At 43.1% G+C, this 15,423-nt stretch overlaps 1 protein-coding gene across 1 annotated transcript in view; it reads left to right on the top strand.

Moving 5' to 3' along the window:
* Positions 1 to 6,637, top strand: part of LOC103780184 (protein unc-13 homolog B-like) — a gene marked incomplete at its 5' end in the record, with an annotated part of 20,828 nt that extends 14,191 nt beyond the window's left edge. The window contains 3 exons of the mRNA XM_008947840.1: positions 3,391 to 3,483; positions 4,596 to 4,755; positions 5,912 to 6,637. Coding sequence (XP_008946088.1) covers positions 3,391 to 3,483; positions 4,596 to 4,755; positions 5,912 to 6,197 — 539 coding nt within the window. The remainder of the gene's footprint in view (positions 1 to 3,390; positions 3,484 to 4,595; positions 4,756 to 5,911) is intronic.
* Positions 6,638 to 15,423: the final 8,786 nt, after the last annotated feature.

Genomic DNA, 15,423 nt, shown 5'->3' with positions numbered 1-15,423 from the left:
ATACAGGGTTGCAACAGAAGTTTGGGGTGTGGGGGTACTTTTTTTTTTTAAAAAAAAAAAAAGGCAGCTCTAATTTTAGGATATACCCTTGTTACAAGGTCATTGATTATATTCATAGCTGACTGATGACATTTCTTTGTGACTCAGCTGCTTTAGGAGACAGGTACTGGTCATGGTAGGCTACTGAGCTGGTCCAGATTGTCTTCTACATTAGAAGACTTGAGAGTTTTGGACCCTGTTTGGGCAACAAAAGACTAGAGCTACACCACCTAATGTCTGTGAGATCAATGATGGAGTATCTCTGAGAAAGGCATGACTTGATCCTGGGACTGGGGCTAGAAGAGGATGTTGTTGCATATCCTTCCCAGTAAACCCTGTTAGTAGATTGACATGGAGATCTACACATTCACTGGAGGGACACAGGGACAGCACTAGTGTTTACAGCTGATGTCTGCTTACCAGAGCTCTCTGGCTGATGTTTCCCTTTGCCATAAGCCAAACTCCCCACAAACCCATGGGAGCAAATGGCTACATGCAGACCTATTGAAATGCTGTTTGCCTCACTTACTTTCACTGCTCAGTGATTGCATCTTCCAGTTTGTGAGGTAGCTGTTGCCCTCATTTTCTTACTGAGCAGGCTTCTATAGCACTGTGCCATTAAATGTTTGCTCTGTGAAGCTGGATCAGGGCTTGCAGTTTAGTTATGCCAGCAAAAATTCTGTTCTTGTTTTACCCTGGACAGTCACAGACAGCCTTGCTCTCCAAAGCCTGTGTTGGTGTGGAAGACCTAAGAGGGTATTTTGTCTATTAAGAGCTAGAATATTTGTCTTGTATTTGTTTAAGTAACACGACTAATTGGATTGTTATTCATACTCTTCTCTCTTTATCCTGCTTGCTTCTTGCCTTTTGAATTCATGTCTCAGTGCATGATGGGAAAGGTATTAGGTTTACCGCTAATGAGGACGTTCTTCCTGATAAGGGTACGTTCAAGACTAATGTTGTTACCATAACAACATTAGCCAACCGCCGTGCTTCTGAAGTCATCTTGCCCATGCTCAGAAACCTTTTCCATAGACCTGTTCCCTGTAGCTCCCTGCAGAAGTGAACTTCCACCAAACGCTTGCATCCCACAGGCAGAGCTGCGCCTTGCACGGTTTATGAGTCTGTGCCTTCCCCCAGGAGCCTGTCCCTGAGCTTTAGATTTATTCATGAGATGTGAAAGCTGTCTCAAAAGTGGACTGTTTTTTGAGAGATGCTACAGGCTTGTTCCCCTACCCTCTACCATGGGCTGTGTATTGTTCTTTCAAGCCCTAGACTTGCATGTGTATGGCCTTCTGAGATGGGATACTGTAATACATGGTAATGTCTGATGTGCACTCAAGGTTATGGCTAAGCTTGAACCATCTGGCTTGAAAATGGGTAGCTAAAAGTCTAGGTACTTGGGAGAGCCTTAAAAAATCAAGTCTTGTTTATATTTTGTCTCTCCAGTCCAAAGTCTTTTTTGTTCTCTTAGGTGAAACACATCTGTGACCCATTGCACGAGCTCAGTTCTGCAGTTTCACCTTCCAGCATCACAATACCAATGAGAGTTTCATGTCAAGACTTGAATCTGCTTGCCACTAGATGTGCAAGCATATGTTTGCATACAGCTGTACGTGCTCAGAATATTTTTCACTGGCCATCTACAAAGCTTGTTTTTTCTCTGAACGTTTAAATTACCTTTGCGGAGACAAAATTTGTTCTACTAATGGGCTGATACCACTGTCATTCCTCTGAAACATCAGTATCTCTTTTATAATGTATTAATTACACTAAAGAGTAGTAAAATGAAGACCTAAGTGTTTGGTAGCTGACATTTCTGCAGGTGTGGCCTTTTGTTATACAGTGATAGTAACCTTGTCTGTTCCCATGGAAAATGCCAACAATTAACAGACCTGCACCATCAGATGGGTCAGGTCAGTAATTAAGCCTACCAGTTTTAAAGTGCTTATATACAAATGAGAAGGAACATTGCCCTTCTAAGCAGGGAGAAAACAGTACATTCAAGACCATGTACAAATGTTACAGCCTAGAGGCTGTTTGTTGTACTCAGGTCAAGAATGAGCATCTACCATGAGATAATAATTTGAGGTCCTGTTTTGTTTGCTCAGATACTTTTACTTGTATATTAATGTGCCTTTCACTGCCTACAGTTCTGTGCCATGTAATTCTCTTCAGAGAATTGCACAGATTAGCTCTCAACCTCTTGGTTTTTAAATTAGTGTTTTTGCTGTATGCAGACTGCTCTTGTGAAAGTTGACGTGTTAGATCTAGCTAATCAAAATGTTTGCTTAATGATATCCTTCAAGGTCCTTATCTTGAATTTCAAACGCACCAGTTCTTTCACTTAGCAATGTGTCTTAGCCTCAGAATTGACAAAATAACACTGCTGTTTGTAGGTACTCTGTTATCCTGCAGGTATCCCAGTTACAACAGCATGCCTAATTCTCAACCTGAGGTCGGACAGTTGTCAAAGAAAAATTGAGTCAATTACACTATCAAAGACTTGATTTTGCAGAGCAGTCTTCTGTAATTTACATGACATCTTAACTTTCCTATGCAGAAAAAAATTTCATTTCCACATATTGCACAGTAATTATGATTAATAGTTAAAAAGTTGAAAACATTATAATACACAAATTTTAAGGTTCATGACATTCTTCTCCCTGTGTTGCATATTGTCTTTTCCCCTCTGAAGCTTCATCTTATTTCCTCCCTGGCTAATTGATGAAGGGAAATAAGCATTCAAGTTGTGAGTGCTTCTCTCTCATCAATTTTGGTGTACAACAGTGAAGAGATTCTCATTATCCTCCAAGGGGAAGCAGATAAGCAGTCAGGATGACAACTTTTATCTTACATACAACATGGAAAAAGGTTCTTGGAGGGTGAGACTGCACTATGGCTCTGTGCAAATCACTAACAGCTTTCTTTTTTCCCCTAAGCTTCCTCCTGTTGTGTTTTTTTTGTTGTTGTTGTTTTGTTTAGTTTTTTTGTCCTTAGGAATGCCAGTACCCACCACTGGAATGCGTGCATGTACACACCATAGCTTGGCAGGAGAGATCTCTGTGAGGGGCCGTTTTTTAAATTCTTTAAAAATTCTTACTAGTATTCCCAACAGGATGCGACCTTTATGGCGGAGTAGAAAAGGAGTTGGTGTTTATGTGTGTTGGGCATGCCAGTGTGATGTTACCTGCACTGACCTGGCACTGTCAGTGTTGATTGAGAAGCTGCCTGCAGAAGGGGTGCCGTGACAAAGCTCTGCTGTCTGGCTGAGGCCATGACCAGCAACGGGTGCCAGTGATCAATAATCCACATGTGCATGGGGGGGTGTGTCAATTTTTCTTCCAACAGGCTCTGGTGTGGACGATCCTGTGGGTGAAGTGTCCATACAGATCGACCTGTACACCCACCCAGGAACTGGTGAACACAAGGTCACGGTGAAAGGTATGGCAAAGCATGTGTTACTGCTTGCGCTCTGGGACTGTGTCGAGGCAGGTCCCCAGCTGGCAGTCATTATATTTCGATGCTAGCTCATGGGATGTGAATCCAGAATTCTTTCCTCTGTTTCACATCAGGAACATGTAGAGAAACAGCAAATGAGCTTGCCCAGACAGTGACAGGGCGATGTACAGTCCTGTTGTTTATTGGCAATGGTACATGAAGCAAACAAAAATCAGATGATGGCTCTCAGCAGGCGCCAGAGTTCAGCCTGTGCTGCAGAGAGCAGGGCAGCACGACAGGATGACGTTGCGAAATCACCCAGTGTAAACAGAGAGATCCTGCAGCCAGGGAGAGTTCACAGGCTGCTCTCCCCCCTCCAGGCGGCCATGCTGGCCCCTGAAGAGCTGCTCTCAAAATAACCAAAGCAGTGATTCATCCCAGGCTTCCTCTTCCTCCTTCGTCTCCTTTGCTTGTATACAGCATATTTAACTACTTTAATTTCCTCCAAAGATTTATATAAACAGCTCTTCAGGCCTCTCTTCTGGCCAAATCTACACTGCAATGCAAAAACTCATTTTCAGAGCTATTTCCTGTGCTTCAGTCTGTTCCCTGCAGTGACCTGAGAGAGAAGAGGATTAAAGAGCTAATAATTCTGGGTTCTGGAACTACCCAGACCTCATGGGCTTTGTTTATCTTACCTGAAGTCTCATTTTCCTTTTCAACAGAGACCTTAATATCAGCCCCCAAAATGTCCCTTTTTTTTACCCATCTCATATGTAATGTAGATGTAAGCACTGAACTGGCAGGGCAGCCTGCCCATAGCTGCAGGAATACCTGTTTTTTTTTCTTTTTACTAATTTTTTGACTATGCATATGGCAAAAGCGAAGTGCTGTCCCAAGAATTTAATTCCCTTCACAGAACTTATACTAGAGTAAAAAACCTTAACTTTGTATTACAAAAAAAGTTTTCCCTGTGGGTGTCAGGACACTGTTTTGTGAGCTGGACTTTTTGCTGTGAAGCAGGAACCTGGAAACAGAGCAGAGTTTAGAGGTGTCCAGAGCAATGGCAGTAAATGAGTGTTTCCTGTAAAATGGGTTGTGACTCTCTTTTCCAGTTGTGGCAGCCAACGACCTGAAGTGGCAGACATCTGGCATGTTCCGTCCATTTGTTGAAATCACCATGATTGGGCCCCATCAGAGTGACAAGAAGAGGAAGTTCACAACCAAGTCAAAGAGCAACAACTGGTCTCCCAAATACAATGAAACCTTTCACTTGTAAGTGTGAAAAGCAGCCTGGGGATCTGATGTGGCAAGTGCAGATTAGAGGACAGACAGGGCTCTCCACAAACAGCCTGCTCAGGGCCCCAAAGAGTATGTGAACCAGCAGCTTGGCCCAGTCTTTAGTGTCTTGGCAGGAAAAGCTGGCTTATGGGAGTTTTTACTGTGGGTGGGACACTGAGGTCTGTTATGTACCAGCAGTGTCCTTTGGCTACCTCCTGAAATCCATTCTGTGTCCTGTGAACATATTTTACTGTGCTCCATCATTTTAAAGAACTTTGTGTCTTTTACTGGTAGAGCTGAGGCTAAAAGTTCATTATGTGTTTTTAGTACTTTTAATCTTAATGTGTGTTTTTATCCCAACTTGACCAGTGGGACATGCTCTGTGAACTTTATTTCCAAGGATACAGCCCTTGGAACTGGTAGTAAGTTGCACTGTTAAAATGGCAGTCTTCTTAACACCCAATATTGATCTCTTCTTATTTGGTTTTTGTCACTACAAAGGCATCTTCCTTTTTGTAAGGCTCAACGAAGGGAGATACAGACTAGTGCTCACCCAGCTGTACATAGAGTGAGAGATGACCAGCAAAAGGGTGTAATCATCCTGGGGTGAAAGGGACTGCGCATAAAATTTTTCTTTGATGTGGCAAGCTTCTTCTAAGTGAAGAGCTTTTGTCCCTTTTAAATTTATTTTTTTTTAAGTTTAGAAATATTAGAAAGGCTTGAGTTGTACTTGTATTGGATTTTGCTTTAATGGAAGGTTCTGAATCTTTAACAAAGACATCATCTAATTAAAATATTAATTACTGAAAGGAAGCAACCCTTAACAGAAGGAGAAATGTCTAAAGTCATCTGAGTTGAAATCTATTAGCATGGCTTTAATGTTCTCCGCTCCTCACATTTCACAGTTTAACACACACACAAGCCTGATAAGGCTTGTTCAGTTTTTCTTTGTAAATAGCCAGATTGTCCTTTTCACCTATAAATCAGAGAAAACGCCATAGGTTTTACTTCCCCCTCTTTGACCAGGGTTTTCTGCAGAAAGGACTTTTCTGTGGCTCGTCAGAGCACTCTGGTCAGCTGCCAACACCTTTATTTTGGAGAGGAATTTATACATTCTGAGAAGCTGTCACTAAACTTGCCTGTTTTTCAGCATACTGGGGAACGAAGACGGCCCCGATGCCTACGAGCTCCAGGTCTGCGTGAAGGATTACTGCTTTGCTCGGGAGGACCGAGTGCTGGGGATCGCAGTGATGCAGCTCAGAGACATAGCAGACAAAGGGAGCTGTGCTTGCTGGTGCCCCCTGGGGCGCAGGGTTCACATGGATGAGACTGGGCTTACAGTCCTGAGGATTCTCTCTCAAAGAACCAATGACGAAGTTGCCAGAGAATTTGTGAAGTTGAAATCTGAGTCCCGCTCCACAGAGGAAGGCACCTGAGCTGAGCTACGTCTTGTTCCCTTTTCTCTTCTGCCTTGTGCCAATATGTGCAAGTGTTCAACGATTCTCTTATCAATTACGGAAGTTTTTTTTTCATGTTTGTCTTTGTCAGCTCCAATAGCGCACGTGTGGTGTACAGGAAACAAATCCATCAACCTGATGTGAACTATTTATTTTTCAGTAGCTGGGTAAGACACCATAGAGAATGAGACAATCTCTTCTTATTTAAGATGCAAATTCTGCTTTATGTATATAAATTATTTTATATTGGAGGCTGGGTATGCTGGGTTTTGTTGATACGCAGCACTGTGATTTTATCCTCTGAAGCTGGCAGACATTAAAGAGGTTCTACATAATCATGCTACGATAGAAACACGCAACTGTGTGGAAACTGGGAGAAGAATAGTGGTTTGGGGTTTTGGCAAAGCACAGTTCTCTCTCATTGAATTTGTGTACTGCGGAGCTTCCAGGGGATATTCAGCACAGATTACACCAGTGTCCCAATGTGATACGCAGACGCCTCAATGTCTGCTTAAAGTAGTTGCAAACTGCTCTGTGGGTGCACACCAAATGAATGGATGGGTGTGGCTGGGCTGCTGTACGTGTGGGTAAGAGTAGTGGGACCAGTGCAGAGGGGCCTCCCAGATCTCATAGCCAAAAGCTGTGAAGGCAGCAGTCCAGGAGCAGGCTGCAGCTGCCCTGTCATTGTAATTAGGTGGTGTGTCTCGGAGCATATAAATGCCCACGTGCTGCTGGGAATCCTGCATCACCACGGGGGTGCTGTGAGCTGCTGAACTCTGCCAGTCACGCTTTGGCTGCTGTGACCAACACAGTAAGGAAGGGATCAACATTAAAGCCATGACAAATAACATGGCTGCTATGTACTTTTTCCACTTCACTATCCTTTTGTTATTTTTTTTTTTGACATAGAATTGGATAATTTAATACTTGCAGGCTTTCTGTAGCATTTTGTTACCCTGGAGTAGCTGAGACCATTTCTCACTATGAACCCAGAAATGATGGCTTGCCGGGGAGGGAGCAGCACATCTCCCCTCTGCAAGCACTCGGTCTGGAGTGCTGGCCAAAGGGCAGCAGGTCCATTTGCTTCTGACCTTGAAGTCGCTGTTGGCTGTGCTGCAGTTGATCCATGCTGATCGTCATTAATCTGTGATTTAATGATACCATTGAAAATATTTTTGCACTGTCTTAAAGAAGCACCCTAGTTTTGTTTTCTTGCAAAACAAAACACTGTCCTGAGCAAAGTGACTGCAGGGAGGTCAGAGTTTCTGACTGAAAATTCATAAGCAGGAAGGTCTGGAGTAGTAATTGCTCCTGAGATATGTTTCTTGGAGAGTCTTTATTGTTTTGGGGATATTTTTGCTATTTCCAGCTGCTCTTGTGCTCTGGAAAGTGCAGCTGGAACAAGCCAGTCCTTGCCCATAAAGTACTGTAATACTGTCAATAAATTCAAGGACTGCATATTGAATGACCTTTTTTTTTTTTCTATTCTGACACTTTTACAGCTGTATGATACAATTCCTGTATTTCATGAGCCTGCTTGTAGAGTTCTGAGACAGCACATCTGCTTTGTTCTTGTGCATGGTGTACTAGAATAATGCTTGTCAAAACTCCACGCTATTTGTCAAGATTTTGAATCATTGTACGTGCCATTGTTATGAGAACTGTTAGTACAGTCTTTAATAAACTCTTCTAGCAGCATTTGAAGTCGTGTGTTGAAGGGTAACTGTAATTGGGTTTGCTAAATCCCATAGGGTGTAATCACTTCTGCATCTTCACAAATTACTCTCATTTAGTACATAGGTATTTCTTTGGTGCTGTAGATAACCAGGGAGAGGTATGAGTCAGACAAACCCCCTCCTCCATGGTCCCTCCAACTCTGACATCTTTCCTTGAAGTTTGTGGCTTCTGATAACACACTGAGACATCACAGAAAAGCACAGAGAGTAACTTCCTTTTCTTCTCCTACCTGCCCTTGCAGTCGTGTCCTTTGTATTCAGCTAGCTTCCTAAAGGTGCTGAACTGAAAGACTCAGACAATCAGTGGATACTTCACAGATAACACGTGTAGAAAAGTAATTATGCTCCAAACTCAATTCATAACTTTCAGTCTGATAGGAGCACTAATACTCCGTAGATAGTATTGACAAGAGATTAGAGAATAAACCTTCTCGATGTCAGGTAAACTACTTCCTCTTCCTGTTTTTGGAGATGCCACCCATTTCCAGAGGACAAGCTCAAATAACTCAGACTCATATTTCGTGATAATGCAGGTCTCTAATTTTTGTGATGGGAGATGTCATTTTTTCCTTGGGTAATACATGTTCAGCACTGTGAGTAACTCGGTTAATTCGCAGTCCAGCTTACAGCTGTATTTCTGTTTCTGGCTTCATCATGTGGAACTTACTGAGTTCAGTGGTGTATCCCATGCCATGTGCTGTTTCAAGCACAGCTTTAAAGCCCCTCCTCAGTACCAAGCTGCTGTTACACAGGTTTGTAACTCATCAGTATGTTTCCTTGTTGCTTCAGCGAGCACTGCAGTGGAGATAAACCGATGAAGAGCTATTTGAAGGAAAAGCACTGTCTGTGACTATGGGGAAGAAGTCCCTGGGCATGGAAAGAGGTCTGGCTGTTATTAACTGAGCCAGGAATCCCAGGCTCCTGAATATATTGCTTATCTGCCAGTCTAGTGCTTCTCCTGCAAACCAAGTCTGTGAACTTTTTAATCATGCAATCCATTTCCATAAGTGTTGCTTTGTAACATGTTTGTCTAAAACCAGCTGCCCATCTTGCCTCATTTCTTGGGCTTGCATTCATTGTGGCGCTTTCAGATTTTCTTTCCTGTCTGAGAAACCTTGGAGACTCAAGATACAACCACTAGGGCGTTTTCTTGTACCTGTGGTAACGATACTGTCTTGTGCACATGGCACATTTCACTCTATCTGGACGCTCCTCAAAATGACAGCTAGATATCAGATGTACACTGAGTGTATCTTCTATATGCACTTATCACAGAATCCTAGAATGTTTGGGGTTGGAAAGAACCTTTAAAGGTCATCTAGTCCAAATCCCCCTGCAGTAAGCAGGGACATCTTCAACCAGAGCAGGTTGCTCAGAGCCCCACCCAACCTGACCTAGAAGGTTTTCAGGGATGGGGCATCGACCACCTCCCTGGGCAACCTGGGCCAGGGTCTCAAAAATTTCTTCCTTCTATCTAGTCTAACTCTACACACTTGGGGGCAGCCTGTGCCAGTGTTTCACCACCCTGATGGGGAAAAAAAAATTATATTTATTCTAAATCCACCCTCTTTTAATGATTTAAAACCATTACCCCTTGTCCTATCATAGCAGGCCCTATTAAAAAGTCTGTCCCCACCTTTCTGATAGAACTCGAGAAATATTTATAACAAATTAATAAATACATTTATAAAACGTGTATTCTATCTGTATGCTGAGAAATGTGGTGTGGAAACAGCTGTCCTGAGTTGGAAAAGGCTGTTCCAAGAACAATCATGGCAAAGGTGGCAAACAGCAAGGAGTGGTAAGTTGTCCACTGTCCCATCCAGAAGTCATCTGCAGAGTGGAGTGACTTTCAAGGTGGGACAAGAGGGAAGTGAGAGATGAGCTGAAGGCTGGATGCTGGAGGGGAATTCTGATGATGGTCTTACTGCGCTTGCCTGGGGCCTTTCTGCAAGGTCTGTAGGAAGAGTAGGATACTTTCAGGCCAAGAGTCCACCTTGTGCAAATCTTGCCTCAAAGAGTGGTAACAAGTGGTTACGAGTGTCCAGAGAAGAGTATGAACACAGTAAACTAACGATGCTTCCTTATGATGCACTTTATGGTACTCGTAATTTTAACTCAGGGGATGTTCATGACTCCATGATTTCTGTTCAGGAAGTCCAAATCTATCCTCCTGTCCTGCCTTGATCCCCTGAAAAGGAGTTCTGCAGGTTTACAAGGTGTTGCATGAAGACCTATCTCTTGTTTTGAACCTGATTCCTACTAACTGAGTTGGATGTCCTCCATTCTTTTGTTCAGACAGGTGCTAGTCCTATTCACCCTTTCCTGGGTGGTGGAGATACTGTAGATCTCTATCATATCCCATGCTAGACGTTGCTCTTTGAGGCTGCAGTGTCCCAGTTTACTCAGTTACCCCAGCCCTTTGATAAACTTTAGTCTTCTTTGAACCTTTTCCCTTAATATGGATAATTTCTGAGCTCTGGGGACCAGGAATGTGGGGATCAGAAATCGGAGGACCCAGAACAGCATCCAGCATTCAAGATGTGGACCAGCTTCCAGGAGGAAGCTTTTTTGAAGGTACCAGTTTGCTCCTAATCTTAACAGCAGTAGTAGATAAAGGAACACACCCAGGGTGCCAGTAGGAGGTACTGGCAGGCTGCTGGGAGGGGAGGGGTCAGATACACTGCCAGACCTCTGAGGTGACAGGGAGATGTTGTCTAGGAACCCAAAAGGGGAAGTTCAAAAGGTTGTTGCAATTTAAAGTCACAGCACTACTTAGAGCAAACCTGAGAGAGAAGCCACCTGGCTGAGATTTGGTGGGAAAGTAGAGAGCTCTTAAAAGTCCTTTTATTTCTAGTCTTCATTTGAAAAGATGAGGTAATTTTCTAAGAATAGAGAGAAAGCAAGCGAGTCTGGCTTTTGAACTTAACAGACTTTTTAGTCTTTGGAAAATTCCTTCCTAAAGCTGTGGCCACCTCGGTGCTGTGACACTGTCAGAAAAAAAGAGTTGGGGGAGTGGAGTAGCAGGGCCAGAAGGTCTGGCATGTGCTTGTGAGCACGTCATGGCAGTAAAAGGGCCTTACAGGAAAGGACTTCGTGTTTCTGGGTGTGTGAAGGGAGAGAGCAGAGACCCAAGGGCAGAGGTGGGGAGGGCGGTTTTCCTGGAAGAGATTAGGGAAGGTTTGGGGAGTGGCTAGGACAGACTGAGGGGGCAACTGGCAATTCAGGCATGGGATTCAGTTTCCCTGTTTCTGGGCAGCAGCGGGGCGGGAAGAGGCAGCAGAGGAAGTTGGGTTGCTTGTGAGATTTTCTCAAGACACGTCATCTTTCTCCTTTTCTCCTCTTACACTCTCACTTCCTCCCTTCTGGAAAAACCCTGGCTATAGCCCTGTGAACAATACTTCTGGTAGTATTCCTTAGTGCCTGATGGGACACACACTGAGTCTGAGACATTTCTGGGGGTTGTGGTGTAATCTACCAAACTCCTCTTTTAAACCAGGAGTCCAGGCAGTGGAGGATTTGTTTTCAGGACCTCAGTTCTCTGATACTTAAAACTGTCTTTTCATTTGCTGCCTATGATTTATGGCCTATCTAGAAACACTTGTTCTTGCACCGTGGTGTTGCTTATCATGGTCAAGTCTCTTTAGTACCTCCTGATGATGTTGCCCTCTCCACTAAACTTTGTTGTGCTAAACCAGACAAGAGCTAGGTTTGTGCTTTTAAGCAGCACTCTCCATTTCTAGTCATATGGGCATAGTTTATTTATATCTGCTCTAATGAACAACTTTTCTAGCATCGCTTTTCTCTAGCTTTAAGAACTTCTCATTGTCAGTCTCTGCCTTCGTGGGCTTCTCCTGTTTCGCAGCCCATTTCTGTTATGTCACCTTATAGTCCTTTCATTAACCCAGATCTCCTCCAGTTTCACCAAGAGTTCCTGTCTGACATTGTATGCAAAGTTTTGGAGGTTTTGTTTTGTTTTGGAGGTTTTTTTTGAGTCAAATTACTTTTGAACTGACAGATTTGTTCCTAAAATTTGGCTTGCCCAGCTGCAATCTGTGGTGTGATTCAGCTGGTTCCTGAATGACACTGAATACCTCTTGCTATCTTGCATTTCACTCAGCAAATGACCAGTGCTCCAAAGTCATCTCAGATGTGATGGAGCCAGCTTACAGAAATGTGTGTCTTTGACAAATTAGGGCTGGAGTTATTTAGCAGAGCCATAATCAAGTTTGTCCTGCACATTCTAGCTTTGACAAACACACATTGCCTTTTGTCTATTTTCCATCCTTCAAGAATTCGAAATTTGTTCAGGTCAGCCTAACAAGTTGGAAGTCACTTGGGTATGGTATATAATTTGCATGTTATTCTCCAGCCACTTAACCTCCACCTTCACAGATGAATAGATCCTTGCTGCCAAGCCCAGTTCCACATTTCAGTGTTATCATCCTTGGGGATGAGAGGAGTTTGCACCGTCTGAACTTTAGTAACCATAGTGCAGTATCTTCTTTTTCTGGCCATTTCTTTTTCTATGGTGGTTGCTCTGAGGCAAAGTCCTTTCATGGGGTTTTTCTCATATGCCTGTCCTTCACCACCTTCTTGCTGAAAAAGAGCATATGAGAGAAGGGACCTCAGGGTCTCTTCGAAGCTTGTCCCTCAGACCCATAACCATGAAACAGGTTTCAGACACAGCAGAGTCACCAGGAAAAGCCACTCTGCACCCCCTTAGACCAGAATGCTGAAGAGATCCTCCACCTTCACATCAGCTGCCTCAAAATCTCAAGAAAACATGACAAGTTATGAGGAGAGAACCTCATAACTTGAGGTCAAGAGGTTCTCAAGTCAGAACCTCAACTCTGCAAGCACCTTAAGGAATTCCTTCCTCCTAAATATGTCCAAGTCAGGTACAGGCAGAAAACCAGGCAGGTGATCTCTGCCTCTCAAATCCCAGACCCCACTGGCATCTACCAGTCTCACAGGGGGACCTCCATACCCATAATCCTGCTTAACACCAAGCAAAAGCAAGATCGTGAGATGCTTGACCTGATTTTGTCATTGCCACCTTTTGTGCATTGCAAATACACTGAAAATTAGAGCAGCTGTACACTGAGAAATAAAAGAGCAGTTTCTGTCAGCCTGCAGGTGACAAACAAGTCTGGAAATGTAGCATTAATTGTTTCAATACAGTACTATGTAATAAGATAAACATACAGAAAATTCAAGGAATATCAGGTAAGAGTCAAAATACTTGGATATTGAAGCTTTTGTCTGGACATACTGATCTCACCCTCAAGCATTCATGATGACTGATGGCCCATCACAAACTGTGTCAAAGACTTCTTCCAGCCCAGTAATGATTTCACTTTGAGACCAAAGCACTAGCTTCGAGTTGTGCCACAGCAAAGTACGTAGTGGTGCGTGCTCTCTCTGTGTTTCAAAGAACCTTTGTATTTTCCCTGTTCCTTTGGCAAGATTAACTCAGATGAACTTCAATCAGTTCTTATTTATCTTTCTTTGATTTTCAGCATGCATGGGGATTTGTGTTTTGTTCTGTTTTTCAGAAATTAAAATCCTTTTACTTACCCTTGCATTTAAGTTACAAATAAATATTCACTGGACAATAGTGCTATTATGAGTTGCTCTTTTTAGTATTTTTATTGCTTATTGGAACCAAACCCAGAACAAGACACTCCTTTTATCATCTTTGTAACTATGTGGTGACAACACCTGTCAGTTGTCACATCTGGTAGTGCCATTATTAATAGCAGCTATTCACCAATTGCTGAGATGTTAGTTTCCTGCAATGACAACTGTCAGCCAAAAGGATTTCCATTTATTGGCTGTAATTCAGATAAAGTGAGAATATCAACCCTGTGAACCAACCTGCAGGGAGGTATATCTGAATTATGTGAATTCTGGAAAAAAATGGCACTCACAGTGCTTGCTGTACATCTCCTCCCCCGGCCCCACCTCCTTGAGATGCTCTTTCACATGACTCCCTCTTGTTACCCACTGGCGTTTGGCAATCTTAGGAACATAAACATTGTCTGTCAGCATCTTCAGAAGCAGAAAATGCAATTTACTGTGATTTACCTCCTTCCTAATCACAGCTAGATGTACAGAGAGGTGTATCACTTTGGCAGCTGAAAGAGGCAACGAAGTCAAAAAGCCTTCTTTAATTTAAGCTGCTGCTAAACATGGTCAGTTTATCCTTCTCTGAAGCACAGCAGCTTGTGAGGCTGCAGATCCTTATTTGGAATTATTTTCATGCGCCTGGAGTCAAGCCTAGGTCAGATCATCTGTTTCATCAAAGGAGGAAATTTCTAAGGATGACCATCATGCATGCAATAAACACACACAATAGAGACTAAGAGTTTCTGTCAAAGCTTGGCAGCAGCACTAGCTTATTCCCTTGGGGTGGGGTGGGGTGTGAGTTTGAAGACACAAATACTCTCTGTTTCATGGAAATTTCGTATTCAATTTTGAAACAAAAACAACCATTTCCTCACAGACACCCTCAGCCCCCACATGCTGCATATGTGAAGTTTTTGGCACATTTTCTTCCTTGCCCCTGTCCTTCCCGTTGGAAGTAGCAAAACAGCCATCAGCAGAATTTAGAGACCATGGTCAGTGGTCTGGAGATGAAGCTATTGTACCACAGCTGATTTCTCCAAACCGCCCTTCATTTAATGTGATAACGCTGCATTAGAAATCCCTGCGTGTTTTTCTGCAGGGGGAGCTTGTAGTCCAGTGTAGACTTTGGAACCAGAAAAGAACAACTGGACAACATCTGGTTCTCTCAGCTGGAGACTATATTAACTAGGCTCCTGACGTTATATTCCGAATGAAAGAGGTGCAGATGCTTCAGTCGCCTGGCAAGCGCTGCATACCACCAAATCCGTTCTCTCTGAGTGACAAGTTATGAAGGAAATTAGAGCAAAACCTCTGCCAGAGGAAGTTTTACTTCAAGGCTTTGTAGGACAGTGACTTTTTTTTTCTTTGGGAGCACTCTTGAAAAAGGAGAAACGTGAGGGTGACAACCCATGGGTGACAAACCAAACCTCTTCTGCTGGGCGACTCACAAGCTGCACATTAAAGGTTTGTACATTTCTGTGCCAGCAGAAGCAAGGGTTTCCATGGTCATTAGGCCAGCATGTACAAGCCATGCTTCCCAATAGTGGCCTGATAATCAGTGTAATGGCACATGGTCATAACCCCCTGCCCCTCAGTCTGTTTTGGGCCCTTTTACAACAAAATGATGCCTCTGTATACATATATAATATATGACTCTTAAATTTCACAGGTGTTGTGATGTCAGCACATGCTTTTCTCTACTAAAAATAACAGCAAACAGAATGGAGGATGATGTATTTTGCATGGGAAGTCTCTTTTTTCTCTGTCCTTGACAAGTTATTGACTGGGTTTCTCTTATATTTTGTATCTTAAAATTTTTTGTCCAGACAGGCAAGATG

This window comes from Merops nubicus, unplaced genomic scaffold (assembly GCF_000691845.1).
Source record: "Merops nubicus isolate BGI_N331 unplaced genomic scaffold, ASM69184v1 scaffold29749, whole genome shotgun sequence".
In the NCBI taxonomy this organism is placed as follows: domain Eukaryota; kingdom Metazoa; phylum Chordata; class Aves; order Coraciiformes; family Meropidae; genus Merops; species Merops nubicus.
Note: the sequence above shows the minus strand (reverse complement) of the source record. Positions and strands in the feature narration are given on the sequence as shown.